Raw genomic sequence first — 26,462 nt, forward strand, 5'->3', positions numbered from 1 at the left:
ACTGCATTACTTGTGTGCGTCCTGCAGTCTTGCAGGCTGCAGATGGATAAAGTTGGTCCAAGCATGGACAAACAAGGCCTGCCCGAAGCTTACAGGAATTACAGGATCTTTGTTTTGGTGCCAGAAAACTCCAGGGCACCTTTAGAAGTCCATGCCTCACTGGATCAGAGCACTTGAAGGACAGACAGCATATCAAGAAGTGATGGCTTTGGGTTTTGGCTTGTCGGTGTAAACAAAATCAGCCTGGATTTTACACGTCACTCTCAACGTTGAGTCGGCAGATAGTCTGATTAAGTTTACTTCGAGAGCTCATTTCAATACAGCAACCAAAGTGCTTGTAAAGTGCTCACAAAACAAACACTGCCTATATAAGACAGTGTATATAATAAATAATTAATGTAAGTCATAGCTTATACGTGGAAGCAGATGCCTCCTGATCTATGTTTGCATTCATTCTGAATTATAATTCAGCTGATGTATCATAAATCACATGTGGTACAAATGCTTCACTTCATCACCGTGCAACTATGGGTTGTACTCAGTTGTAATGCAAGATGCCTACAATTCGAAACACCCACAGATAACGAATGACCCCGTAAAAAGAAAAAGGTGTTAACGCTGAGATCGCGGAATAAACAAATTTTTGCCGTTTCATACTGCGCATCTCTTATCCAGGTGATGCTGGCGGAGCTGAAGGGGACAGAAGACGTTTACGCCGTTAAAGTTCTGAAGAAGGACGTCATCCTGCAGGACGACGACGTGGACTGCACCATGACCGAGAAGCGCATCCTGGCCCTCGCCCGTCGACACCCCTACCTCACCCAGCTGTACTGCTGTTTCCAGACACGGGTAGGCTGACGTGTGAAGCAAAACGTACAGATTCAACAGCTGACTGCATTTCTCCTGTCTAATACCACTCCGTCCCTCCCTCTGTCTGCAGGACCGTTTGTTCTTTGTAATGGAATATGTGAATGGAGGAGATCTGATGTTCCAGATTCAACGATCCAGGAAGTTCGATGAGCCTCGCTCTCGGTTCTACGCTGCCGAAGTCACCTCAGCCCTTATGTTTCTGCACCGTAACGGAGTCATCTATAGGTAAACACCCTGCTGTCCTCGTTTGGTTTTTCTATCAAGGTCACTCTTAACTGTCAAAGAGAAAATATATATTTATATTTTGCTTTTTATTTTGGTACGAAAAGCCATAGAAAACATCAGTGCTTATTATCTGTTTACATTGCATGCACCTCCCCCAGTGAACCAAACTTTCCTAGAAAGTAGATGGTGCTAATAGCGTATCTGTGTCTTTCTGTTACAGGGATCTGAAGCTGGATAACATCCTCTTGGATGCTGAGGGTCACTGTAAGCTGGCAGACTTTGGTATGTGCAAAGAGGGCATCATTAACGGAGTCACTACCACCACCTTCTGTGGCACCCCGGACTACATTGCCCCTGAGGTGAGATTAACTCAAGGGCCTGCACTTCTTTATGTTGATAGGGTATAATGGTCGATATTCTTACCCTTGTATTGTTAAGTAGCTATTAGCTATTAACAACATTATATTTCACCTGGATATTTGAACATCTGTCCTGATAACATTAATCTGAGCTAAGTTAAAATCACAGATTCAGACTTATCAGTATTGTACTGATGTATCAAAGATGGAAGTCCCATGAGCTGAGTGCTTTTCATTTTTGCTGTCTTGCTGTTTTAAAACCTCGTGACGAGTGACGGACAGACTGTAGCCGAGGACCCCACAAACCACTTGTCTGGTCCTAATAATGACTATAATTTACCAAATGGCTTCATTTTTTAACCGTGTGTGAACTGGAATTTGAAGTTGAGCCCATAAGTTCATTAGAAAGTGTTTTCTGAATTCAAAAATAAGGGAGCCGATTTCTATGCAGCTGTAAGCATTTTTTGCAGCCTGCTGCACTGCCCCCTGCTGGCCATTAAAAAAAAAATACAGGTTTAGGTCACAGCAGAGTTTTGGGCCACATTTTAGACCCAGAAGTTGTGCATATCTTATGCTGTCTATCCAACTTTAGCTCCCTTTTAGTCAGGACTAACAATCATATTAACAACAATCAACATCCGGCTCTGTTGCTCAGTGCGAAAGGGAACAATCTTCATTCATTTCAGGGTCATATGACTTCGCTGTCATCACAAGCATTTATTGGCTCCACCACCGTGCTTGCTGTAGGGTCATTAACTTCTGGGGGACTCTCAGTCCCCTTGGTTACAAATATAATGTTTAGTCTTTGTTAAGGAATCAATCAAACACTTTTTGGATAAATTGCCTAAAAATGTCACCGGCCGAAGTGCCAAGTGTTCATGACGCATCTGAGTGCAATCACTTATCATGGGTATTACACAAGTCTGTGTTTGTGCACATCAGCTGAAGGTGGACACTGAAGTTGAAGAAAACTTGTGTGCAGCAGTTAAAGCATTTCAAGGGACTTTTATTTGCATAATTTTTAAGTAGATATGCTTTTAAGAAGTCAAAAAGCATATGAAAGATAAATTATTATTCAATGCAGAGACTTTTTATCTCTCTTAAACATGTATGGAGATGATCTTTAAGTAGTTCAGTTTCCCTTTCACTCTTGCTGCTGATGACATTAGTTAGGTCTATCCATTGTTTTGGCTTTTCTACACCACTTAAAGTGGAATAAAGTACATCCTATTGAGGCTCTTCACCTCAATGGATCTGTTTGCAGGATGTCACGCAAGCAGAAATGTATTTCCTCGTAATCATCTTGAGCTGTGTCATTTGGTTGAATTCAGATCCTGCAGGAGCTGGAGTACGGAGCCTCTGTGGACTGGTGGGCCCTTGGGGTGCTGATGTATGAGATGATGGCCGGACAGCCTCCGTTCGAAGCCGATAATGAAGACGACTTGTTTGAGTCGATTCTCCACGACGATGTCCTCTACCCCGTGTGGCTCAGCAAAGAGGCTGTTTCTATTCTCCGAGCGGTACGTGTCGTCTCTCCCAACATTATCTGACATTTTTGTAGGACTGGTAAGCTCTTGGGAAGCTCTCATCACCAATTTCTTTTGATTCTACAAGGAAAGCTTAGTTTATTTTAACTGTATTTAGGAGATTTTGATCAAAATCAATTAAAATCAGTTCAGTTTTATTCACATAGTGCCAAATCATAACAGTCTCCTTATTAATGTGCTTTATACTGTCAGGTAAAGGCCCTACAGTAATACAGAAAAAATCCAACAATCAGATAACCCCACTATGAGCTAGCACTTGGCAACAGTGGAAAGGAAAAACTCTCCATCAGAACCAGGCTCAGGGAGCAGCAGCCACCTCCTATGAGTGGTTGGGAGTGAATGTACTAATAAAGTACTTGTGTATTTTAACATGGACAACCAACATTTATTAAACGTGCTATGAAGAGAAATGTAGAACGGCTATATGAGCACTGTAACGAGTGTAACGATGCAGATAAGTTGAAGTTAAGTTAAACAAAAAACAAACTTCAATGTCTAAAAGGCTCAATTCCAGCCCAGACTTGGCCAAGCTTTAACACAACAGCATCTCAATTAACAAAAACTGTTCCTGCAAGAGTCTTGTGGTCACCGTTTTAACTTTCATTCAGATTTCTATCCTCAGAGCGTCACACGAGCAAATCAAACTCAAAGTGCACTTGATGCAAAGGTGTCATGCTGCACTTTCCTCGGACACTGAGGAGAATTAAAAAAAGGTTAAATGCAGTCATAAAACTGCAGTGAATCACAAAGTGCTCTTATAATGCCGAACAGACAGCAGAACAAAAGCAACGCGGTAAATAACACCGGCACTCTGCTGACCTGTTTGATCACTCTGCCAGTGACACTGTGGATGCTAAAAACAAAGAGCCGTTTATGCCTCGGCTCTATTATTAGCACCAAAATGCTCCCCCCCCTTATCTCCTCAATCCCGAATCCTTTGTCTTTACTTGTGCAAACAAAGATGTGAAGTGTATTTTGTTATGGATTAAACCACAGCTAATAGTTTTCAAGGTCCTGCTTTTCTGGAAGAATAAGTCCAAAAATACAAATGTTTTATTTGTGCAGTTCATGACAAAGAACCCGGCCAAGCGTCTGGGCTGCGTCGTGAGCCAGGGTGGCGAGGAGGCCATCAAGACCCACGCCTTCTTCAGAGAGATCGACTGGGTACTGTTGGAGCAGAGAAAAGTCAAACCACCCTTTAAACCCCGGATTGTAAGAGACACACACTCTGCACGAACTCACACAGGCCACAGTTTTACATGCAGCTATTTCACACATAAACCTTCAGTAATGCATCGTGTATTTGATACTAAACATTTTTCAAGGCTCAGTAGTTTTGTGAACTTGTGGATAGGTATCCGAATTATTATTCTTTAGTTTTAAATTTACTTGGAATGCTGAAAGACTATATACATGACATATACTGAGCATATTCTGATTCTGAGGAACTACACCAACAAACTAGCAAAATACTCAAAAAATACTTGTTTCTCAAAATACTAATTTATCATTAAGCTAAAATCTCAACTGTAGCAGAACGAAACATAAGCTGCAATGTTCAGGTAATATTTGCTAACATTACCTGGCAATGGCTAAACTAAAGAGAGCAGCACACAGCCAAAAAAAAAAAATGCTTCTTTTTCTTAGTCCACCAGGTGGTGCTGTTGAGTTTTGGGTTTCATTTGGAAGTTGGTAAAACAAAGATGGAGGCCTGAGAGAAGTGCTGTGTGTTTAAATCAGAGATGTTGCCTTTTTTAACAAGAAAGGGACAAAGGAGATGGATTTGTAAGGAGTGTCATGTGAAAGTAAAATATTCTATGAATACTGTAAACATGAGGGCATATTTCATGCACTGCCATCCTCTCTGGTAATTCCTGCCTCTACTGCCGAGTTGGGGGACCTGTTCTTTGTACTTTGTTCTTTGTACCTGTACTTTGAGGTTTATTTTATCACCCCATTTGCAGTTAGTTGTTAAAAAGCTAATGTTAGCAAAGTATTTGAAACATTAGGGTAAGTGGGACCAGTCAAATAAGGTTTTAAAGCCCTGCGGTGGCTGTTATATTTTCACCACCATCTCTGCTGGTGTCAAGTTGCATCGTAGACTTTCATCTGGGATTGTTTTTTAATACTGTACGTCTCTTTTTGTCTCAAATATAAAATTCAACATCAACACCTTTATTACTATGCTGTCAAAAGTCTTCAGGTTAGCTTTCAGGAATTTTAAAGCCTAGAAAGCCTGAAGTTAAAGTAGGCATAAGCACGGAGATTGAAAAAGTATCTCAATTCGTTATGTTGAGTAATTCTCACAGTACCAGTCAAAGGTTTGGACACAGTCACCCATTCAGTTGTTTGCTGGCAGAATCGAAAAAGGGAAGTTCACATACTACGAGGTCAACTGAGAGTCATGACCTGCTTCCCCCTCCAGAATGGCAGGCTTTAAGCGCACTCTGTCTCTGTCAATCATTCAAAAACAAGTAAATATGTGTTTTTAAAAAGTCTTTCGGTGTACTGAATTACTTTAATTTTAATATGTGTTTATTCATTTTGTTTGTGAAAGAAAGACTGTGCCATTTAGTCTCTAAAAGTAGCTTAAAAGGCTTGAAATCCCAATTTTGCTAATGCTAGATTTAAAAGGTTTGTGGCGTGTTAATTAAAGACCCCCTAAGAGAGCACCTTTCAAGGAACAGTAAGTCACAGTGGTCAGAAGGTGTCGCTGTCATGTAATTTTGAACGTTCTCTGACATCCTTCCCTCCGTCCGTGCCTTTGTGTGTGTGTTTTCGTGTGCATGCGTCTGCAGAAGACCAAACGAGATGTGAATAACTTCGACCAGGATTTCACCAAGGAGGACCCCGTGTTGACGCCCACGGACGAGGCCATTATCCGACAGATCAACCAGGAGGAGTTCAAGGACTTCTCCTACTGCGCCCCCGAGGAGACGCATACCTAACACATACACAAATACACACAGATCCAGCCACACTAAACTCGGTATGCACGCACTCACACATGCTGACACTCCATAGATCCATAAAATCCCTTTACAAATCACACACGCACACAAACACACACACACGGTCAGTCCTTTACTTTGAAGCTATTGGCTGTTGTTACTTTTGAGATATAATTTACTTGCATTGTGTTGTTGTTGTTGCCTGGGTTCATTATGAATATGAATATGAATTTAAATATGAATATGCACACGCTCTCACAAACAAACGCACGCACACATCGACACGCTCACGTGCGTACAAACACTACAATCCCAAGTTTTACGTGCCCTCGCGCACTCCTACAGTACAAGGTCACTGCACACGCTCAGACAAAACCAAACACACATACACACACCTACACTGCTTCTCTCCCCGGCACCTGTACACATGTGGACTGTGGGTGCTGGGTGCAGAGGCTTGTATATAGCCTGTGTTGAGTGGCTGTATCGTGCTGGTGTTGTCTGCTATTAAAGGAGCGTCGTGGCGCATGGACAAGCACCCTACCTGTGTTATTACTGTCCTTATTGTGGACCAGTTAGGGCCAAATCCCCTTTTGTGCAATACCCTGACTATCTATATATTTTATGGTTTGTTTGTTCATGTGCGCGTGTGTGTGTGTGTATGTGGTTTTTTTCTTCCTCAAAATGTGTTTTTTAAATTGTTTTTGTTGGATTATGGTATGACTGAAGTATTCACTCATTCTCTGTCCTTTGTGTACAAAGTGAATGTCGAGCTTACGAGTTACAGGCTATCGAACTAATTATGTCGAGCAGAGTGTTAGAGGCGGCCTGTGTAGCAGTGAAAAGCCCCATTTCCAGCTATTTCATCCGTCTGTTAGGTTCAGAGATTTGGTCTGCCCTTTTTGTGTGAATGTGGGCCTTTTTATTAATATTATTGTTATTATTATTATTATTATTGTGAATGTATATTTTCATGCGTGCGAATGTGTGAATTTCTTTTTTCCCCTTTTCTGTCTGTTTTTTAGCATTTCCATAGCAACCGTCAGTGTTTTCCCTTTCCTTGCACTCTATTTCAAAGCACCAATTCCCCTTTTCCACATCCAGCAGCTCTTTCAGCCAAAACCACACGCTTTATTTTTTCTGACTTTTGCTCTTTATGTTTTCAAGAATGGCTTTTTCTTTCTTATTGCTCTCTCTCGCTCGCTCTTTCTCTCTTTTTTATTCTAAATCGAATTATTATTATTATTATTGTAAAGTGTATCTGGAGAAATCCTTTGTGCATAATACTATAACTATACTATTATAGGTCTGTTACAGCCGGGTTGATAAGACGTGTTGAGAGCCAGCAGCTGAATTACCTCTCACTTCACACACACACACACACACACACACACACACACACACACACACACACACACACACACACACACACACACACACACACACACACACACACAATAAGCACCAATACAGACTAGCTCCTTTTCCACCTCCCCCTTCTTCTCACTTTCTGTTGTGCAGACACACACACACTAAACACAGAAGGACTGTTGCGTACTGTACAGTGATCTGAAGATGAGCTGGTTGCTCTCTGTGCAGTAGAGTTGATGTGTAGTGAAGCTTTGTGCACCTGGTCACACTATCTTACTCTGTGCCAAAATGTAGTGCAACAGCCGGGCTAGTCCTGTCTGGTCTGATTCCAATAAAACACTGAGCTGTCTACATCAATCCCAGACTACATTGTGTCTTTTTCTTATTGTTCTTTTCCCCTTCTTTGCTTTAATCGATTCTAACCTGCTGCTGTTCAGAGGCAAATCTGTGGGATGCTCAAAAGTTTATGTAAGAGAAGAAGAAGAGGGGAGGGAGGGTGGAGTGGAGGGAGGAGGAAAGAAGAGGGGAGGGAGATGCTTCTCATCAAGGCTGACCTATCATCACTTTTGGAGCCCTCTAGGTAATTTGCATGCCAAGGGGAGATGAGACTGTTTGGAATCCATTCAAGTCATCTGTGCAGCACTGTGGGTCTAATTGCCTGTCTGATGAACTAGTCTACCTGTGATGGTGCAAATTGCAGTGCAGAGATTCGCTGTTGTGCCGTGAACTCCTGCTGCCATCGCGCCTGCTTTCCTGAGCCGTCATTCACCATGCGAGACATCTGCGAGGCACGATGACAGCTGACAAGGAGAAGAGAAGGTAAAGCAGCGTGTTGCTTTGTTCATAGGGGCATTCATTTGGCAGCAATAAATCTTAATAGATCAAGTTTAAGTGAGTTGCCAGCTAACTGAGGTAAAGAAGTGAGGTCAAAGAGAGTGCTGTGGCCACTCTGGATGCCTCAGATCTTAACCACGGTGCACTGTTGACCTTCCACATCTCTTCATCAGTGGTGGGGGAACTATTAAAAAACAAAGACACTAAAAACTGCAAAAGATAGAATTCAAATACTTCAAGGTAAAGCTCTGGAATCAAATCTTTCAGTAGAAATGAGGCAATGTTAGCAGTAAAAACACTGAAGGTGAAGTAGGAATAAGCATGGAGATTGAAGAAGTGTCACATATTGAGAAATTCTCTAAACTCACACAGATTATGTCAAAAGTTCACAGTGTGATGAAGCTGAAACATGACTGTTTTTACAGTTCCTGTAAAGCTGAGGAACAATGTCACTTTATTTATTTATTTATTTTTCCTTACATCAGTTTGAACACAGAATCCAAGTCTGCAGAGTCACAACATTAGCAGGCAAAATGCAGAAAATGAACAATATTATCTTCCGATATCAAAGAGAGTACATTTTAAATAGTCTTTGAGAAAATGCACTTCATCCAGTATCATCTCACTTTTACTTTAGTGACTAAATGAGTGAGTTTTCTCTAGTTTATATGTATCTATGTTGTGTGCAGCATAGAGCATACTTGCAGTAAAATGGTGTTTATAAACTTACCTAACTTAATTTTAGGTAGTAAAATCTGATGTAAGTTTGATTGAGAGAAATTTAGTTCAGCCTTCTTTGCATTTCCTGACTTCTGCTTTCTGAAGAGCGATCAGCCGTGAGGCTGCTCGAAGGAGACGGCGAGTGGAGTCTGACGTGTTTGGGGATTTGTCTCGCCTCCTGCCGCTGCAGCCCTCCGTCAGAGCTCACCTGGACAAGCCCTCCGTCATTCGCCTGACCCTCAGCTACATACGCATGCACACACTGCTCAAAGGTAACAGCGCACATGTGAAGACATTTAACACCGTCTCTGACCTCTGTGTGTGAGATACACTCAGAGCAAACTGAATCACAAGGAGAAAAACACCACTTGAAGTCAGTAAATATACGCATTTACATATTTATGGCACCATTTATGTACTCGGCACTGATAGTAGTTTGCAGGCTTTAGAGAAAATATAGTGAAATATAGAGAAAACCTTCAAATGATGTAAATGCTTTGTTTCCTTTATTTCTCCTGAAATCTGGGAAATTCATACAAAACACCCCCCCCCCCCCCCCCCCCCCCCCCAAATAGCTCACAAAGTGTAGAGAACAAGCACAAAAATAGCTAAAACTGAAGTGTTAACAGTGCTGTTCAAAAATAATGTATTTCATAATACAAACAGATTTCCATTAAGGTGATATCCATAAATAAATACATGCAATTGGGCTGTTTAAACTATTTAATTCTTGCTGAGGTGTGTCTGGCCTATTTATTTATCAATCCATTATCCTGCCAAGGATCCCAGGAGTCTTTGTGTTTGCTCTGCGCCTGTCTTACAACAGTCAATCCATCCTCTTTAAATTCAGCTTGTGTTTGGGTTAAATTTGACCTGTTTTGACATTTGATAGCAGCACAAATGCTTTAAATGTTTCTAAAGTGACCTAAAACACACAGAAAATGACTAACATGACTAACAGGTGCTAAAAATATTTTACAAATGGATCTTACATCAATTTTAGGGAATCCTGCAACTGTGCATGCCATGTCTATGTGTATTTCATATGGGACAGTAGTGACAGTTCAAAGTGGACCTCAACACAATTGTATATGGTGTTTCTCTACTCAGTTTTAGCATTTAAAGTGTTTTCTTCCTCCAAGCCTCATTCACACATTCATACACAAGCCTTTTATCGAAACCCAGTTGCCGTTAACCACACATTCACACACTCATATTCATACTCTGATGGAAGTATTGGGGGGAGCTCATAGCTCTACCACCTGACCCAAAGAAATCTGCTAACAGAGTAAGAGTAAAACAGCATAAGAGTGATCATATATGGAGCACATAAGGAAGAGCGGCCGTACAGGGGTCACAGGATCTGTTGACACAAACACAAGATCTGAAATTTTTCGGCATGGCGGTGGAGTGGTTAGTACAGTTGCCTCACAGTTCCTGGTTTAAATTTCCTGTGTGGAGTGTACGTGTGCTCTCTGGGCCTTCAGGGGTTTCCTTCAGTTTCCTTTTGGCCCGTCTCCTCGTCTCCTCCCACGGTTCAAAGACATCCATGTTAGATTAACTGGTGAGTCGAAACTGGTTGTGGATGTGAGGCAGAATAAAGTGCTTGAAGTAGATGGAATAAAGCGGTGTATTAATGTGTGGTTAAAGTGTGAGTTGTAGCTAAAAGTGCTTTGTGTGGTCAGAAGAACTAAAAAAGCACAACACAAATGCAAGGACATCACGTGAGCACCCACAACGGAGCAAAATAATCTAAAAATAAACAAGTTAGAATTAAAGTCTGAAATCAGTCTGATTCGAGTTGAAACTAACTGAGATTATGAAGCTAACCAAGCTGCCAGTTCAGTGAGTGTGGAAAACACACGTGTGAGTCCCACATGCAAGATTTCCTACTGATGCTTTTAATGTGCAGACTAATCCTTTTTTTAAGCATTTTGTGTGTTTCAACTAACAATTAATCTCTAATTAACACTGATAATTATAAATGGCAGTTTTAATGATGTAAGAGTGAGGAAATGGTTAACAGCTGTAATGGTTATATAATAAAGCTCAACAGTTCACGTTCAGTAAAATACATTTAAATCATTATGGCTGTCTTAGGACATGAGGTTTGGTGATTACAGTGTTTTTTCTCTTTTTCTCTTACATCTAATAAATAGATTAATCCTCTATTTATTACCATCACAGAGACTATTTGTACAGAGTTGTAGTTCTGAGTCAAATCTTGGCTCCACACTTGGACATGAAATATGAGCAGTATGAAAGGGTTATGTAAGGCCATGTGCAAATTCATGTTTTCATCCCTTCATCCCAGAATATTGGGTTAATTCAACTTGATTTAATATTTTAATATTATTATTATTATGTGGTTTTCAGTGCCCCACTTCCAGTGGCTCAGTGTCCACAAACCACTACCATAACTTAACCCCAACACCAAGTCTTAGCACGGCAGATATTTAAATATGTGTGAAAAACCAAAATGATTTAGTCACTCTGAAAATCTAAAACTCAAGCTGGTTCTCACAGAGCAGAGAAACACACCCTTTTTTGTTTTTGCTTTTGTTTTTGTCAAATTCTTTTTTCTTTTGTTTCCTGTGTGAGTTAATTTCACTCAGTCGTGCCGTTTAGATCATCAGTTCTCAAGAAAGCTAAAAACCACAATCTGTCAGTTCTGCACAGCCGTGTTGTGAGCAGACACCTTGGCCATCTCTTTAAAATTAGACACCTATAAAATTTGATGCTTTGCCGCACGTGCTGCATTTAGAAAACATCTGTCAATTGTATATACAAAAAATTAACAAGGGTTACACTATTCATAAAAAGGAACTGGACTAATAAAGACAAGTTAGGATAACAGGCTCGTGTAGTTTTTTCTGCTTACTTAAAAGGTTTTCAGATTAATACATTGTTAAAATGTGGAGATGCAAAAAAAAAGTGAAGAAAAAAAATTCAACGGGCTTGTGGGTTTTAGATTCAGATTGGTTTTAGAAAGAGGAAGTCTAAGATAACACAAGTACTAACAGCTGAAGCAAACACACAAAATGAAAAAGGAAACGCATCTTTTGTTATCCACTGAAAATGTAGACTAGAAAGCTTTGTCATATAAAAAACACTCTGTTTGTCTTAGAAAATGATGGGATAAATGCCGGGAGTAGGCACATGATAACATATCAGCAAGCGGTGGAAGGTGGAGATGAACAGAGCGGCTGTGACGGAGCACAGGACGAAGAGGAGAAAGACACAGAGGAATTCGAAGCCTCGCAGGAGACAAACATGTACCTGGGGATCTTGGAGGGATTTGTCATGGTCTTGTCCACTGAGGGAGACATGATCTTTCTGTCTGACAATGTCAGCAAGTACATGGGCCTGACTCAGGTAAATAAACCCACATATATTCTTACTATTCTTTTAAATAACCAGTAGGATTCAGGACTGAAATACTCTTCTATGTTTTCTCAAAGACTGAGTTGATGGGACACAACATTTTTGAATATACTCATCCCTGTGACCATGAAGAAATCAGAAGTAATCTGCGTCTAACAGCAGGTGGGTATTTGAACATCAAGGATATACGTTTTTCATATATGTTGGACACCATTTCAAAGCAAATATCTAATCAGCCAATCACACGGCAGCAACTCTGTGCATTTAGGCATGTAGATGTTGTCAAGGCGACCCACGGAAGTTCAAACTGAGCATTAAAACAGCAACTCAAATACCCACTCGTAGCATCCAAGACACGCAGAAGAGCATCTCTAAATCCACAACATGTTAATTTGAAGCAACTGGTTTACAGCAGCAGAAGACCACACTGGGTGCCACTTCTGCCGGACTCACCAAAATGGGACAAGGAAGATTATAAAAACATCACCTGCTCTGATGAGTGTCAGTTTCTGCTGCAACATTCACATGGTATGGTCATGATTTTGTGTAAACAACATTAAAGGATGGATCTATCCTGCCTTGAATCAACATTTCAGTCTGGTGGTGGACGTATAATAGTGCGGGGGATCTTTTCTCGTCACACTTTTGGCCCTTTATGACCCACTGAACCAAATGACGCACTTTAAACACCAGAGCCTATCTGACTATTTCCATTGAGCATGTACTGATGACAGGTTCTTGTCTCAAAGCTCAAATCATCTCAAGCTGGTTTCCTGAACATGAAAATGAGTTCACTGTACTCAAATAGTCTCGACAGTCACCACATCTCTTCAATGGAATGGGAGATTCCCATCATTGATGCGTAGCTGATAAACCGGCAACTAAAGAAGTTCTGAAGCCATAAAGGTGGTTTAGCATATTGTACCTAACAAAGTGTCCAGGGAGTATATAATCATACAGCTTTGTCCATGTGGCTAAATTAATTACTTATTTTTAGAGGAAGTTTGGTACGGTGAGAAGAGGGACTTTGTCATGAGGATAAAAAGTGCTCTGACTCACAGAGGAAGAACCGCCAACCTCAAGTCGGCTACTTGGAAGGTTCGTGAGAAACAGTATCGCTTAAAAATATCTTTTTTAAAAATGGCCCCCTGGTCTACATCATGATGATTTTTTATCACACCTCCCATTTCCAACTCTGTGAGTTCAGGTTCTGCACTGTCAGGGCCGAGCAAAGGTGTGCGTGGACCCGTCTGCAGTTTCCTGTCTGCTCCTGACCTGTCGGCCTCTGCCTCTCTCACACACCCTGCTCAGCAGATACACCTTCACCAGCCAGCACAGCATGGACATGAGGTTTACCTATTGTGACCAGAGGTGTGTACATGCATTCAACCAAAGGTGGAATTTGTTGTTTATTAAAAGGATTGTCTTTTTGTAATTACTCTTCAACTAGTAGCTTAGATTAATTAGTGCTTGTGAATAAGCGGAAATAAGTAACAACGGGAAAAAACCCCCAACAAAAAAACCCCCATGCAGAAGCATTTTTAACCACCATATATATTACTTTAATACATTTAAAATGAATGCAGGATGTTAAGTTGAAAAACAGGAACATGTCTGGTAATCTTATTATGCAGTGCTGGATATTATGAAATTATATTTTTTCAAAAAGGGACAATTTTCGAAGCCAATTCAGCGCCAATTTTGTTTAAAAACTGTGCTGCATTAAGTGTTCTATCTGAACCCTCAGCCAAGAAAGCTCAACCAAAAAATCGGCTACAGTATACAGTTCAAACATTAAAGTAGAAATCATTAAAACAAGTTTCATTATGACTCTGGTTAGAAAATCCTGATATGTCATAGTTATAGCAGATTGGTAGTTAATAACCTTCAGTGTAACACATTTCAGGGCCTGACCTATGTTTATATAAACAACTCTGTGGTTATAATGCAAACCCTTGCCAGCTGAGAATGAGTGCACAGCATAATGTGTGACTGTATGAAAACTGTGCAGTTGTTTGTAAAGGCAACAGTGACTGGTTTATTAACATGATTTTAATCCTCAGTGTTGCTGACTTGCAAAATAAAATCATTTTGCCTCGTGTGTGTTTCTGTGTGTGCAGAGTGACTTCTCTTTTGGGCTACAGACCTGAGGAGCTGCTGGGCCGCTCCATCTATGATCTCTGTCACGCACTGGACACAAGATGTTTGAACAAAAATCATCTAAACCGTAAGCACTGACACACAGACACAGACGTGCACGCGCACACACTACACTCCTATAAATACTTAACTAACTAACTTAACGTATTTCCCCGCAGTGTGTCTGAAGAACCAGTCAGTCAGCGGTCAGTACAGGATGCTGGTGAAAGGTGGAGGTTACGTCTGGGTGGAGAGTCACAGTGCTGTCATCCCCAGCGTCCGACCCTCCAGGTCCAGACCTGGCATCCCCCAGCCGCTCTGCATCCTCAGCGTTACCTACGTCCTCAGGTGTGTGCATTATTTTTGAAACCGCTTTGATTTAGCATGGCCATCACAGTAAACATGTTATTGGCTTTATTTCTAACCAGATTGGTAGCTCCATTGTCACCTCCTGACCCAGGACCAGGCCCTATCTCTTAACCCAAATCAATTTTAAGAATAATTTCTGGTGGTTTACCCAGACTACAGTGATGCATTAACTTCCAACATGCGACTCTGACAATAAATGATCCTTTCAGTGATTAATGGTCAACCAATTTCAACCAATCCACAAAAATGCCTACCACAGGTCTTTATAACATCCAGGGTGTTTGCACAACCTGGAGCACTGATGTCCCAAATAGAAACGTGCTAATGGGAAAGGGATTAAAAAAGGTGTTTGCAGGTAGATTTGTACGCCATAGCATCTATTATTTGTGAAGGGGAGAATATGAATCGAATAACTTAAAGCAACATATTATTATCTTTGAGGCTGTAACTAAGGATGATAAGTTATTGAAAATTAATTTGTTGATTATGTCTTAATAGAGAAATGTAGTATGATGACCTGTAGGGTTCCTCAGTAGTCTGGGCCTGGACCCCCTGTTTTCTTTATACATGTTACCCCTGAGGCATGTCATCCACAGCAATGGTGTGAGTTTTCCTTTTTATGCAGATGACACACAGATGCGCGTCTATTTTAACCTGAGTGACATTCTCTTAAAATCAAATCATTGAGTGACTGCATCCAATATATTAAATGCTGGATGATACAGAAGTTCTTGGAACAAAATATGGATAATTAAAACTGAAGTAATTGTTACTGGCCCCAGTGAATCTGACACGCTCACATGGACACACCTGAACTGTCTGTAAAGTTGGGCCAGTACTGTAAAAACTTTGGCATCAGTTATAACAACCAGGTAGCACTGAATAACTTTTCAGTTCAGTTTTTCAGTCTCGTTAAAGTAGCTTAGGAAACTTATCAGCTCAGTTTTATTCAAAGGAAATCTAGAGAAAATCGCACATTTGTGTGTTAGATAAGTAAAACTCATACGCAAACTATTGCTGATTCGAACTGAAACTTCTTACTAAAATCAAAAAAATAACACATCACTCCCGTTTCGGCTTCACTTCACTGGTTAACTGTTAATTTTAGAACTGATGTTGTTGTTGAATTTTAAGGCCAGCTGGCATCTGACATATTTGCCTGGTTTAAAGCTGCTGGGCAACCCACAATCATCGGTTGAGAGTCAATGGTGATCTGGCTTTTTCTGTTAGGAGATCCATTCTTTGAGACAATCTTTCTTTGAGATAAGCTGTTTTTTTTCTCCATCTTGTCTCCCAAAGCACTTGGGAACTTTCTTTTAAAGAAATTCATAAAATATAAAATATCTCCTTTGCAAAAACTCAGATAAAAGTGAAAACTCTGAAGGTAGAATGTTTTTTTGTCGTTGCTGTTTTAATACAACTCAGAGTGCTGTTATTTACAGATGTTTAATATTGTGTGCATGTGTGTGTCACAGTGGTGTGGAGCAGCCATCTCTGCAGCTCTCCCTGGACCAGACTATCCACAGATATTTGAATTGAAATCGAGATCTGAAGAGATGTCTGCGAAACCCTCCGTCCTTCTGGGAGCCCTCATCGATTATTTCTATTAATCAAATTTCATTAAATTTTTGACTTTTAAAATCAGAGTGGCTGACTCTGTGTCTTGATGCAGATTATTGTATGCATTATTTGATGAAGAGTGTTTGGATTTAGACTGTTGTTTGTTAATTACATCCACAAACTTGTAAAAGGATGTTTTGTTAGTTCAGGTAGATATGTTGTTGTATTTGGAGTTTTTCCCTTCACAGTTTCTGTCTTACACTTTTGCAGAATTACTGCAGTATGACAGCTTCTCATTCTCTAAAACAAAAAACTGAAAGCCTAGGTGTAGACTGTGGTTGATAGTCAGTTGACGGGGTGTTCTGAGAGTTCAAATATGTTGATGAAAGCAGGCAGTTTGACTTTTTCTTGACCTCCCTGGGCCTGACCTTACTTCCTTTGGGGTTTCCTTCTGAGCCACCTGACACGTGGGGTGACATCTCACTGCCAGCCATAATGCAGCGCGCACACAGACACACAGACATGCACATACACACACATACAGGCTATATAGAGAGAGATACGCATTGTGCTGATGTGGAGATGTGAGTAGACGCAAGTCAAAGCCACAGCTTCCTGAATAGAAACACACGATAGGAAAGTTCTCATGGGAACTCTGTCAACTTTTAACCTCTTGGCCTCTAAATGCACGCAACACACACACACACACACACACACACACACACACACACACACACACACACACACACACACACACACACACACACACACACACACACACACACACACACACACACACCAGGCTGTTTCGAGTTTCAGTTCAGTTAGTTTTACTACTATTGAATCAAAGTGAATCAAAACATTCTCTGTAAATGAAAACAGTCCGAAAATTTACAAAAAACACATGATGAATATAGTTTTGTTAATAAGAAAATTATGAAAACCCCAAATTATTTCTCTGTGTCCGCTGTTCACAAACATATGTTGTTATACCAACATAGCACCTGCTGAATGAGCATGCTCTTCAGCTCCTCCTTTGCATCTCTGCTGTAACTGTGATCCAGGAAGCACTGATGTGGTTATTCACGGTGTCTAGACTTCTCTGGTAAAACATAACTGTGCTGAAAGTCGTTTTAGCCACCATAGTTATATATAAAACTAGTGTTTCACTGACTTTATTTCAGCATATGTTGAACCCTTTGAAGTTATAATGCTTTGTTACGCATCAAACCATTGTTTCTCAACATTTTTTAGCGATGTACCCTGAGCTTAAAATACTTTTTCCACCAAGTGCAACCTCAAACCAAAAACAGAAAAGAAAAAAATGTGAGAGATGAAAAAGAACCCCCATAACTGCGTATAACATTAGATTAACAAGAAGATGATATCATAGGTGTACAATCGGAGTCTCTCTGCTAAGTTGTGCTTAAATTGAATGACAAACATGGGCTGTTTTTTCACCAAGGATCTTAGTCATCTGTAAACAAATGTCAGTTGCTTTCACCTTTTGTGAGGCTTAACGGCCGTTGACTTTGTCATAACATTGGAAACAGAACTTTCCAGACTTATTTTTCATTAAACTTACAATTTATTTCATAACTTGGGGGAACTTGAAAGCAAAAACTGACATAATCGAGACTATCTCAAAAATGATGCTCTTATTTGGGGAAAACTCAGCAAAGGACATTGGCTGTCTCAGTGTTGGAAGAAGATGCAGTCTCTCAGCATATTCATCTATGATGCTAAAAGAATCAAGTGCCTCCAGTGCTGATAGCCTAAAGGGAAAAAGGTGGCACATACACGAAAATGGTTCTGATTAAGCACGTTTGTTGACATGACCAGAATAAATTTAGATTTTACAACTTTTTCCTGTAGTTTTGTTCAAATTCTGCCCATTTAGCTTTGGGTAATTAGCACTGGAAAATACTGGCTCCAACTGATAACTCTGGTCATTAGATTTTTTTTTTTAATGGAAGGTTTCTTTGCAAAGGTAGTTCTTGTTAAATCTGGGAAAGTAAAAACAAGGAAATGTAAAAGTCAAACGCTGTCTGCGAGTTGGAATTTGCTAATTCATTCAGTATGTGGAGTAAAAGCTCTTGTTACAAAACAAACAAACAAAATAACAGCTTGTCATTTTTTTAGAGCTTTGTCACTAAGTGGTATGACAGAATAACAGAAACAGAATAAACAGAAACACAATATCACAGCAGATGTGAAGGTAAAATTATTAATCAAGCAAATATTTAATGTTTTCACTAATCTTATCTCATTGTCCCACTATCCAAACATATGAAACCAAATTTATGTTTTAATGTTATTTGTACATTTTCTTTCACATTTTCTTGGCTCAGGAAGCTCATTGCAGTTTCAAAGTAGAAGGCCTGCAATGATTTGCATTCTCATCCTCACACTGATGCAGTGACACCAGAATGTGGGAACAATGTTTGCACCATCTAGTGTTGAATGCTAGTCACTGAAGCAAACCCAGTCGCAGTGTTAGTTGAAACTTTCATCAGTCTTTTTAGTTTTGGCTACAGCTTAATGTTCTGCATGGATCAAAACCATCTCATGTGACTTGTGATTCTGGAAAGCATCCAACAACAATAGTTTTTATTTATGTGCTCATAAAAAGCACAATAAAAAAAACATTCATATTACTTTTAATGTGTATTTACCTTTTTACTATCCGAAACTTATGGATAGATTTAATGAAAGAGTCACCAGAGGTAGAGCTTTTCTGGATTCTTGAAGAGAATCTGAGAGGATTATTTTGCTAAATTGTACATTTCTTATCATAACTACAGTGGCCCTGAGAGGTCTTTTAAGCATGTCACAGCGAAATCCTTCACGTTTTAGTTTTTGACACTTCCGCAGCTTTTCTGCCACATTATTGTTTCCCTTAAATCACTTCTGTTGTGCATTTTTCCAAGTGATTAAGTTGCATTGCGTTCGACCTCCCAGGGCTACTATACATGTCTTTACAAAGACCTTTCAAATATACAGTAATACGAAAGATATCTGACGTTTTCTTTAGCTTATTAGACTAATAAATCACAAATTAATCCCACTCCAGAAAATCTTTGAATCCATTGAGTACATTTTGCATGGAACATAACTACCTGTTCGCAATGCAAAAAGTGTTTCTTCATATGCTATTATGTGTAAAGACCCTCAGGTTATCAACTTCCTGAAACAAGTTGTTTTTGCTCTCTTCTGACTGAGAACAAACAGGTCTGAATAGCAGGTGGGCGGACCCCCCTGTGCTTACAGTGCTTGAAATGACCATATTAAGAATATCTGCTCTCAGTGACATCATAAAAATCCAAGAGCCCTCAGAGTTGTCTGAATCCTGAGCCTTAGACTCACAGACGTTAATTGTAAATCTTACTATTATTATTGTTATTATTAATTAGGTTTTGGCCATCCACCTTTTTTAAAAGCATGTATACAGAAACCAATGAAAAGTGAAATAGGCCAACTTAAAAACAAATTAAAGGGAATTGAAGATCAGTAACATTAATAACCAATATAAGTCCATATTTATAAATATTGATTCTTTAATGAAGGATATCATAACATACGCAGCAATCACAACATCATGACATAACACCATAATCAAAGAAAACATGGGGAAATAATATTTTGTAATCTTTTTCAACATGCTATAGTTCATCAGATTTATTAGGTGTACTGTAACCATATTGGTTGTCAAGGTGACCCAGATGACCGTTGCTGCCTTGCACATTGCTTCAGAGCCCTGTTCACTGCGGTTTCACCAAGTGTTCAGCCACACAGAGTGGAGATAAGAGGTGGAGGAGGCAGAGTCCAGTTTCGTCAGATCCCATTTTACATTCTAGTTTCACAACGTTCTCACGCAGGAAGGCAGGAAGACCAGGTTTAAACTCATATGTGCTTCCTGGGAGAGCAACACATGAGTCCTCTGGGTCTAGCCCTGTTTACGTCAAGCCCCCATTACCTTTTCCTACCCTCTTCTCCTCCCCCGACACACCCCTATGGTTGGGTGGGTGTTGTCAGGCCCTCAGCCAATGACATTACAGCGAATACCCTTTGAACAAGCCACGATAAATCAATCTGTGTCACTGGAGGGAGGAAAACAGGCAGAGGGAAGGATCTTAAAGATAAACTGGAAAGCATTGCTATAGTGATGAGAAAGAACTTTGCACTAATATCCTAATGAAATGAAGACCTACAGTTTCATGTAACTGTTAGTAATTATTTTATTGTGGAATTATAAAAACATATCTAGATGGAAAAGTGCGTGAAAACAGATATGAATGAAAGTGACCTCTGGTGGTCTGTTCAAAGTTCTCGGACTGATTTCGGTTTTACGTGTCAGCCAAAGAACAGGATTCACTGCCAAAGAAATAACCACGACTTCCTTACATTTTGCATTTATATGTTTTGCTTAGTTGGTTAGAAAATGAAGAAACTTGTATCTTAAATCTCACAACGCAGTCTTATGCAGTGATGACAACTGTGTGCTTAATGGAAGAAACTGTCTGCAAGTTGGAATTTGCTACTTCATTCAGTATGTGGAGTAAAAGCTCTTGTTACAAAACAAACAAACAAAATAACAGCTTGTCATTTTTTCAAAGATTTGTTACTGTGTTACATGACAGTTGTGCATGGACAGGAAAGTTGGGAGAGAAGAACTATGTATATGTCACACTGTGGTTAAATGGTGAGTAGGTTTGCAATCTGTCTAATCAACAGATATTGCCTGAGAATTTATATGTCTGATTTTTCAGGCTTATGATGCGGCAACATGTATTACTTCAGTTATCATCTGTTTGTGTAAGATCTAAGATGTGTTTCTTATTGTTCTTGTTGGTCACAGTCATGTGACCGGTCACAGGTGATTTAAGATGTGTTTTACTGTCTGAAGAAGAGCAAGTATGCTCAAAATGTTACAAGGTGCTAGAGGCGATAAATAAGCTAATTTGAGACGTGCCCCGTATGATGGTGAGAATGTGCCTGGATTTTTCTTTATCCTGTTTTAGAGGGTAAAGGGAAGACAGCAAATGGCCTGAGCCAGATTCACATTATGTATTTTTATTATTTAGTTCCAAGGTACAGCACTTTGCATCATCTGTGGTGGTTTTAAAGTGCTTTATAAATAAAGATGCTGATGAATTACTCAAACCAACCTGTTTGACACCCAACAATCATGTCGTGTTCTAACTCACTTAAATCCCATTTCTTCCCAATCAGATGCTTGGTTTGAATTTACTATCATGTGACTTGCTGATTTGCATTTTGTATCTTTAAATTTGATGATGTGGAAGATCTTGCTCTTCTCTTTTCATTTTTTTCTGTACCTGAATGGGATTGAATACATCCACAATCCTTTAGCTTCAGTTGTATATACAGCTTAAGATTATCTTTACTGCTGTTGTCTTATCTAACAAAATGGAGACAGAGAGCAAGCATGAGTGTTCAGCCTAGGGTATGACCTTTCTCTCCTGCCTGTCGTACAAAACTAAAATCCAGCCTCATTCCAGCTTGATGTTTGTGTTACCCTTACCATTCGATAAAGCTGTACCACAAAAACAGAACAATAGAAGGATAACGACTACTGGATGAGTGATTACTCTCGATTATATTTTCTAAATGACAACAGAGTGACAGTACCAGAAACTGAAAGCATTCAGATTTGAAGCCTGATCAACCTCATATGTATTTGGACATATGTTGCAAAATTAACTACTATTCAATATGCTTTTCATATTCTGTCTCCTCTGTTTAAGCATATGGATGAACATTTGCACATGCACGCAGAAAGTGAATCTAATCTTATCTTATGTGCAGAGTCCACATGTGTAAGCACAGGTCATTCAGACAAGCTCAGCACTGGTTCTTTGTAGAGTAGCGGATCATTTACACACACATATGTTTGTGTGTATGCGTGTAATTATGTCAGCATGTTAGGAAAGGTCGTCACGCTATCTTGGTTGTGCTTTATCAATGGGAGTGAATCGAGTGTCATGTTTAACGAGTAAAAGTGTGGAGCATTAGCATTTTTATAAATTTATGTTGATATAATGGCTACTGCTGTGAAGTGAGACAGAGATTTACAGCAGATATATCTCTAAATCGCACTCCATTGTGTCTGACTGTTTTTTATGTTTTATGCATAAAATACCAGAAAAAGCTTCGCTGATCGGAAGATCAGCAGGTTGTTCCCGTGATACCCCCCTGCCCTTCTGCTGACTCAAGAGACAACTTGAGCAACCTGGTAGTGACGTCAAACTCTGTGGAGGACACCAGGACACCAGGACAGCCTCACCTCCACAGACACACACAAATTAAGTACTATTTAAAAATACAACAGATCCTTTGTACTCCTTTTGTTCATAGGTCCATAAATTTTCAACCCACTCAAAATTTGTATTAGAAAAGAACAGAAGAGTAATTTTGGAAAATTATTACATGTATCTGTTTAGAGTAGAGTTTGCATGTTGTCCCTTTGCCTGCATGGGTTTCCTCTGAATGCTTTTGAATACATCCTCTCACAGACCAGAGACATGCTTGTGATTCTAACTTGGCCATGGATGTAAGTATGTAACAGAGTGCTGAATGGTTAAAATTTGACACGTCTAAAGCGCTCTGAGTGGTCATAAGATTAGATAAGCAGTATAAATCTCAGTGCATTACATTAACTTACACATTTAAGGACTAAGCACATGGTAAAATATGAATAAATAGTGGAAAATGGAGAAGATTGGAGCATTTTATGTGGGGGATGGGATTAAGAGGAAAATTCAAGTCCTCGGAGGAGACAAACATGTACCTGGGGATCCCGGAGGGATTCGTGATGAATTTGCGACCTAATGTCATTCACACATGTGCAAACCACGAGTTCCCAAAATTATGACTTTAACCACAAACAGCTGCACAGATAAACTTGCAGGAACAGCATTCATGCATAGACAGATCACAAATAAAAGGTGGGCGTTTTGCTTGTAGAATGACATTTGTAGGGACGACGGCGTATCAACAAAACTGCTAGGTCTACAGGTGCTATATTATTAGGTTTTAGTTTAGTTTTTTTCCTGTATCAGCTCTTGAAATCCAGTGTTGAAACTGTCAAAAACCAATCATTTGCTGTCAAAACTGCAAATTTTAAGCTTTTATTCTCAGCACGCTGGTGAATCTCACCTGAATGTCTCAGTTTGCAATGTTGCTCTACCTCTTTGGTCAAGATTAATAACTAAATTTCTGGTGGTCCTCCAGCAATTTAGTGCCACTAAACATGGGCTTATGCTGACTTCCAGTCGAGCAAGAGGACAACATGAACCAGGAGTCCTATTATAGCTTTGTCAAGGGAGGGCAAGGTGTGGATGCATCGCATTTAATGTCTGGTGGCACGAATTAGGCCATATCTATAAACCTTAGCTTTGCTTTATGTTCTTTCTTTATATATTTCTTGGGCTTACAGCCTTTGTTGTGAGACAACAGCAGTGAGAAGACAGGAAAGCTGGTGAGAGAGAAAAAGGGGGGAAATTTTAACCAGGCTATTTAAACATGTTTATGTTTTTGATTTAAACAAAGGCTATGTCATAATGCCATATTGCAAAGGCAATATGGCATTATGACATACTGGCCACCTGTTAAACCTAGTGAGCCAGACTTTCACTCTGTTTTGTATTATTTCTTACTCTGAAATGAAAGCATGCTAAATATGAAAACAAACAGAAGTGATAAATTGGCTTTAGTTTCTTTTTCACATTATTCAACTGAATCTGACAATAATTATTTGTGCTAACTGTCACAAACTGGAAATGACCAGATCACTTCCCTCATTAATTATTGATGCCTGTGACTGAGGTTAATGACTGATTCAGGCACAATGGGCCTTTTGAATATCTCGCGTCTGACTCACCCTCTCGCTTCTCTCATGGCTGCGTGTCGCTCGCCCAGCAGATCAGGGAACTGCTGATGACAGCAGACGAGGCAGAGAGATCCTTTGATCAAACCACAAAGTACAAAACTATATCACTGTGGCCCCTGAACAAAAGCTAATGAATGACCAGGCTGGTGCTCGTCGTGTAGCTGCAAGCTTGCTGTCAAGATTAATGTCTTGAGGTTTTACTTAGAAGGGAAGAAAAACAAACAAACAACAAAGACTCATTCATAATTTGAACCATAAACAAGAAATAAACTTGTTTACTTGTTACCTAAATGGGCTTCAAATATTACAGCTTCCTCCAGCCTAACATGAATTTATTACAGAAACTAATGGAGTTGCAATATGGCATTTCAGATCTTTAAATCTCTGCAGTCTTCGTATCTGAATCGTTCCTGACAGAAATATTTAATTCTGCGTTCTTCTTAACCTTAAAGTGGAGTGGTGGGGTCATTTATGACATATTCATATACTGTTGTAATATTTTTTGATTCTAACAGTGCTGTCAGTCTACGTCTTCTACAACCTTTCAGGGTTTGTTACAAATTGTTTTGGGTTTTTTTTTCAATATATAAGATTTGATTCAATTGTAATTTTGCACTTATAATCACTACATTGTAACATTTTGAAGGTAACCATGGCTGAAAGTCCTATAACCAGGTTCAGAAATATGTTGAAATGCATGCAGGACAGGCTGTGGACAAACTTGCTGTTATCAGTGATTTTTGGAAAAGATTTGTTGCCGTTACACAAATACTATAACCCCAGCACTGATCTTTGTGTAAGATAAACAGTTGCAGACTGGTGCAGTTTAGTTGTATCTCTTCTAAATCAGCCGCAGCAGAAAAATCTGGGAGAACTGTGATAGCAAAAAAAACAAAAACATAATTAAATACATGTAAACATTTTAAAATATCTGTACTAGTCATTCTATAATAATACTCCAATTCATTTAATAACATAATAATATACACATAATAATCGGTATCAAGACATCACTTTAGAACTGATTTCCAGTCTTACTGCTCACTCTTTGTGGTCTCTTACCATGTTAAATACATCCCCTGAGTAATACATAAGGCTGCTGAGATTCCCAGGCAGAAGTAGATGCCTTTTACCAATCAGAAGAAACCAGGATGGAAGAGTCAGTGCCGCTCCTTAAAACACACGCTCAGCTGCTGTAGTTTTATACAACATTTGGTTTTCTTTCTATGGTTTATCCAGCACCGACCTGAGGCATAAGCAAACTAAACAGCTGCTTGGAGGCTCTAGAGCACTTGAAATGTCACACAAGAAGGTTTGATGATAACTGAGAAGAATACAGTGTTATTGAACTAGGAAAAGGAGGAGGAAATGTTGAGATCCTTAGATAGATGGAAATTTTAAAAAAGAGGAAGAGAAGAGGAGCAAAAGTGTGTAGGTGTTGGTAGGTCTTCCTGATTTCTCAGGTTTTTGCATATTTGTCACACTTACATGTTTTACATCATTAAAAAATAGACAAAGATAAACAGTGTAAATACAAACGCTGTTTTTATAGGATGATTTCATTTGTGAAGCAAAAAAGCCACCCAAACCTAGCTGGCTCTATGTGGAAAAACTAATTACCCTGTACACCTAATAACTGGTTGTGCCAACCTCAGCAGCAAGAACTGCAATAAAGTGTTTGAGATAACCAGTTACAACCCAAATGCACTTGAGCTTCAGACTGGCCGTTCTCCTTCTAGGAAAGGGCAGAATTCATGGTTCCATTAACAGCAAGTTTTCCAGCTCATAAAGCAGCAAAGCAGCCCCACCCCATTACACTACCACCACCATGGTTGACAGCCTATATGTTCTTTCATGAAATGCTGCCCTTGAAACCTTCCAAAAAAGTTTAACTTTTTTCTCGACATTCGACAGAACATTTTCCCTATCGTTCTGGGGATCATCAGGATGCCAAGAATCCCTCGTCTGGCATTTGACAGATTGTGTTTATTTTGGTCAATGGTGGCTTTCTCATTGGAATTCTCCCCATGGATGCTAACACTCCCCACTCTCTTTCTTATTGCTGAATCATAAACACTGTCTTTAACTTCAAGAAAGAAATTAAGCAGCGGCAGAATCGTTTCTGACAGCACTGAATATGACATTATCCTGATGAAAACCAGTTTATGTTTTATATTAGATATAATTTTGCACCGATCTATATGCCTGATTACTCAAGAGA

At 39.6% G+C, this 26,462-nt stretch overlaps 2 protein-coding genes across 2 annotated transcripts in view; both read left to right on the forward strand.

Moving 5' to 3' along the window:
• Positions 1-7,410, forward strand: part of LOC308391400 (protein kinase C epsilon type-like) — a 54,206-nt gene extending 46,796 nt beyond the window's left edge. Inside the window, exons 10-15 of the mRNA XM_080874027.1 lie at positions 676-849; positions 941-1,095; positions 1,316-1,454; positions 2,786-2,974; positions 4,067-4,213; positions 5,800-7,410. Of these exons, the coding sequence (XP_080730153.1) occupies positions 676-849; positions 941-1,095; positions 1,316-1,454; positions 2,786-2,974; positions 4,067-4,213; positions 5,800-5,949 (954 nt within the window). The 3' untranslated portion in view covers positions 5,950-7,410. The remainder of the gene's footprint in view (positions 1-675; positions 850-940; positions 1,096-1,315; positions 1,455-2,785; positions 2,975-4,066; positions 4,214-5,799) is intronic.
• A 557-nt stretch (positions 7,411-7,967) lies between these two features.
• LOC308391171 (endothelial PAS domain-containing protein 1-like) lies at positions 7,968-16,489 on the forward strand. Its single transcript, XM_080873639.1, has 9 exons — positions 7,968-8,142; positions 8,983-9,149; positions 12,005-12,252; positions 12,339-12,423; positions 13,259-13,359; positions 13,469-13,632; positions 14,382-14,488; positions 14,580-14,748; positions 16,245-16,489. The coding sequence occupies exons 1-9, from the start codon at positions 8,117-8,119 to the stop codon at positions 16,306-16,308; spliced, it is 1,131 nt and encodes a 376-aa protein (XP_080729765.1). The 5' UTR covers positions 7,968-8,116; the 3' UTR covers positions 16,309-16,489.
• The last annotated feature ends 9,973 nt before the right edge of the window (positions 16,490-26,462 follow it).

This window comes from Rhamphochromis sp. 'chilingali' (genome assembly GCF_963969265.1).
Source record: "Rhamphochromis sp. 'chilingali' genome assembly, chromosome: 22".
Classification (NCBI taxonomy): Eukaryota; Metazoa; Chordata; class Actinopteri; order Cichliformes; family Cichlidae; genus Rhamphochromis; species Rhamphochromis sp. 'chilingali'.

Excerpts from the sequence above, each read along its gene's own strand:
- LOC308391171 (XM_080873639.1), top strand. The coding sequence starts at position 8,117 with ATGACAGCTGACAAGGAGAAGAGAAG. Across the intron at positions 12,253-12,338 it reads AGTACATGGGCCTGACTCAG|ACTGAGTTGATGGGACACAA; the intron begins GTAAATAAACCC and ends GTTTTCTCAAAG. Across the intron at positions 12,424-13,258 it reads TAATCTGCGTCTAACAGCAG|AGGAAGTTTGGTACGGTGAG; the intron begins GTGGGTATTTGA and ends ACTTATTTTTAG.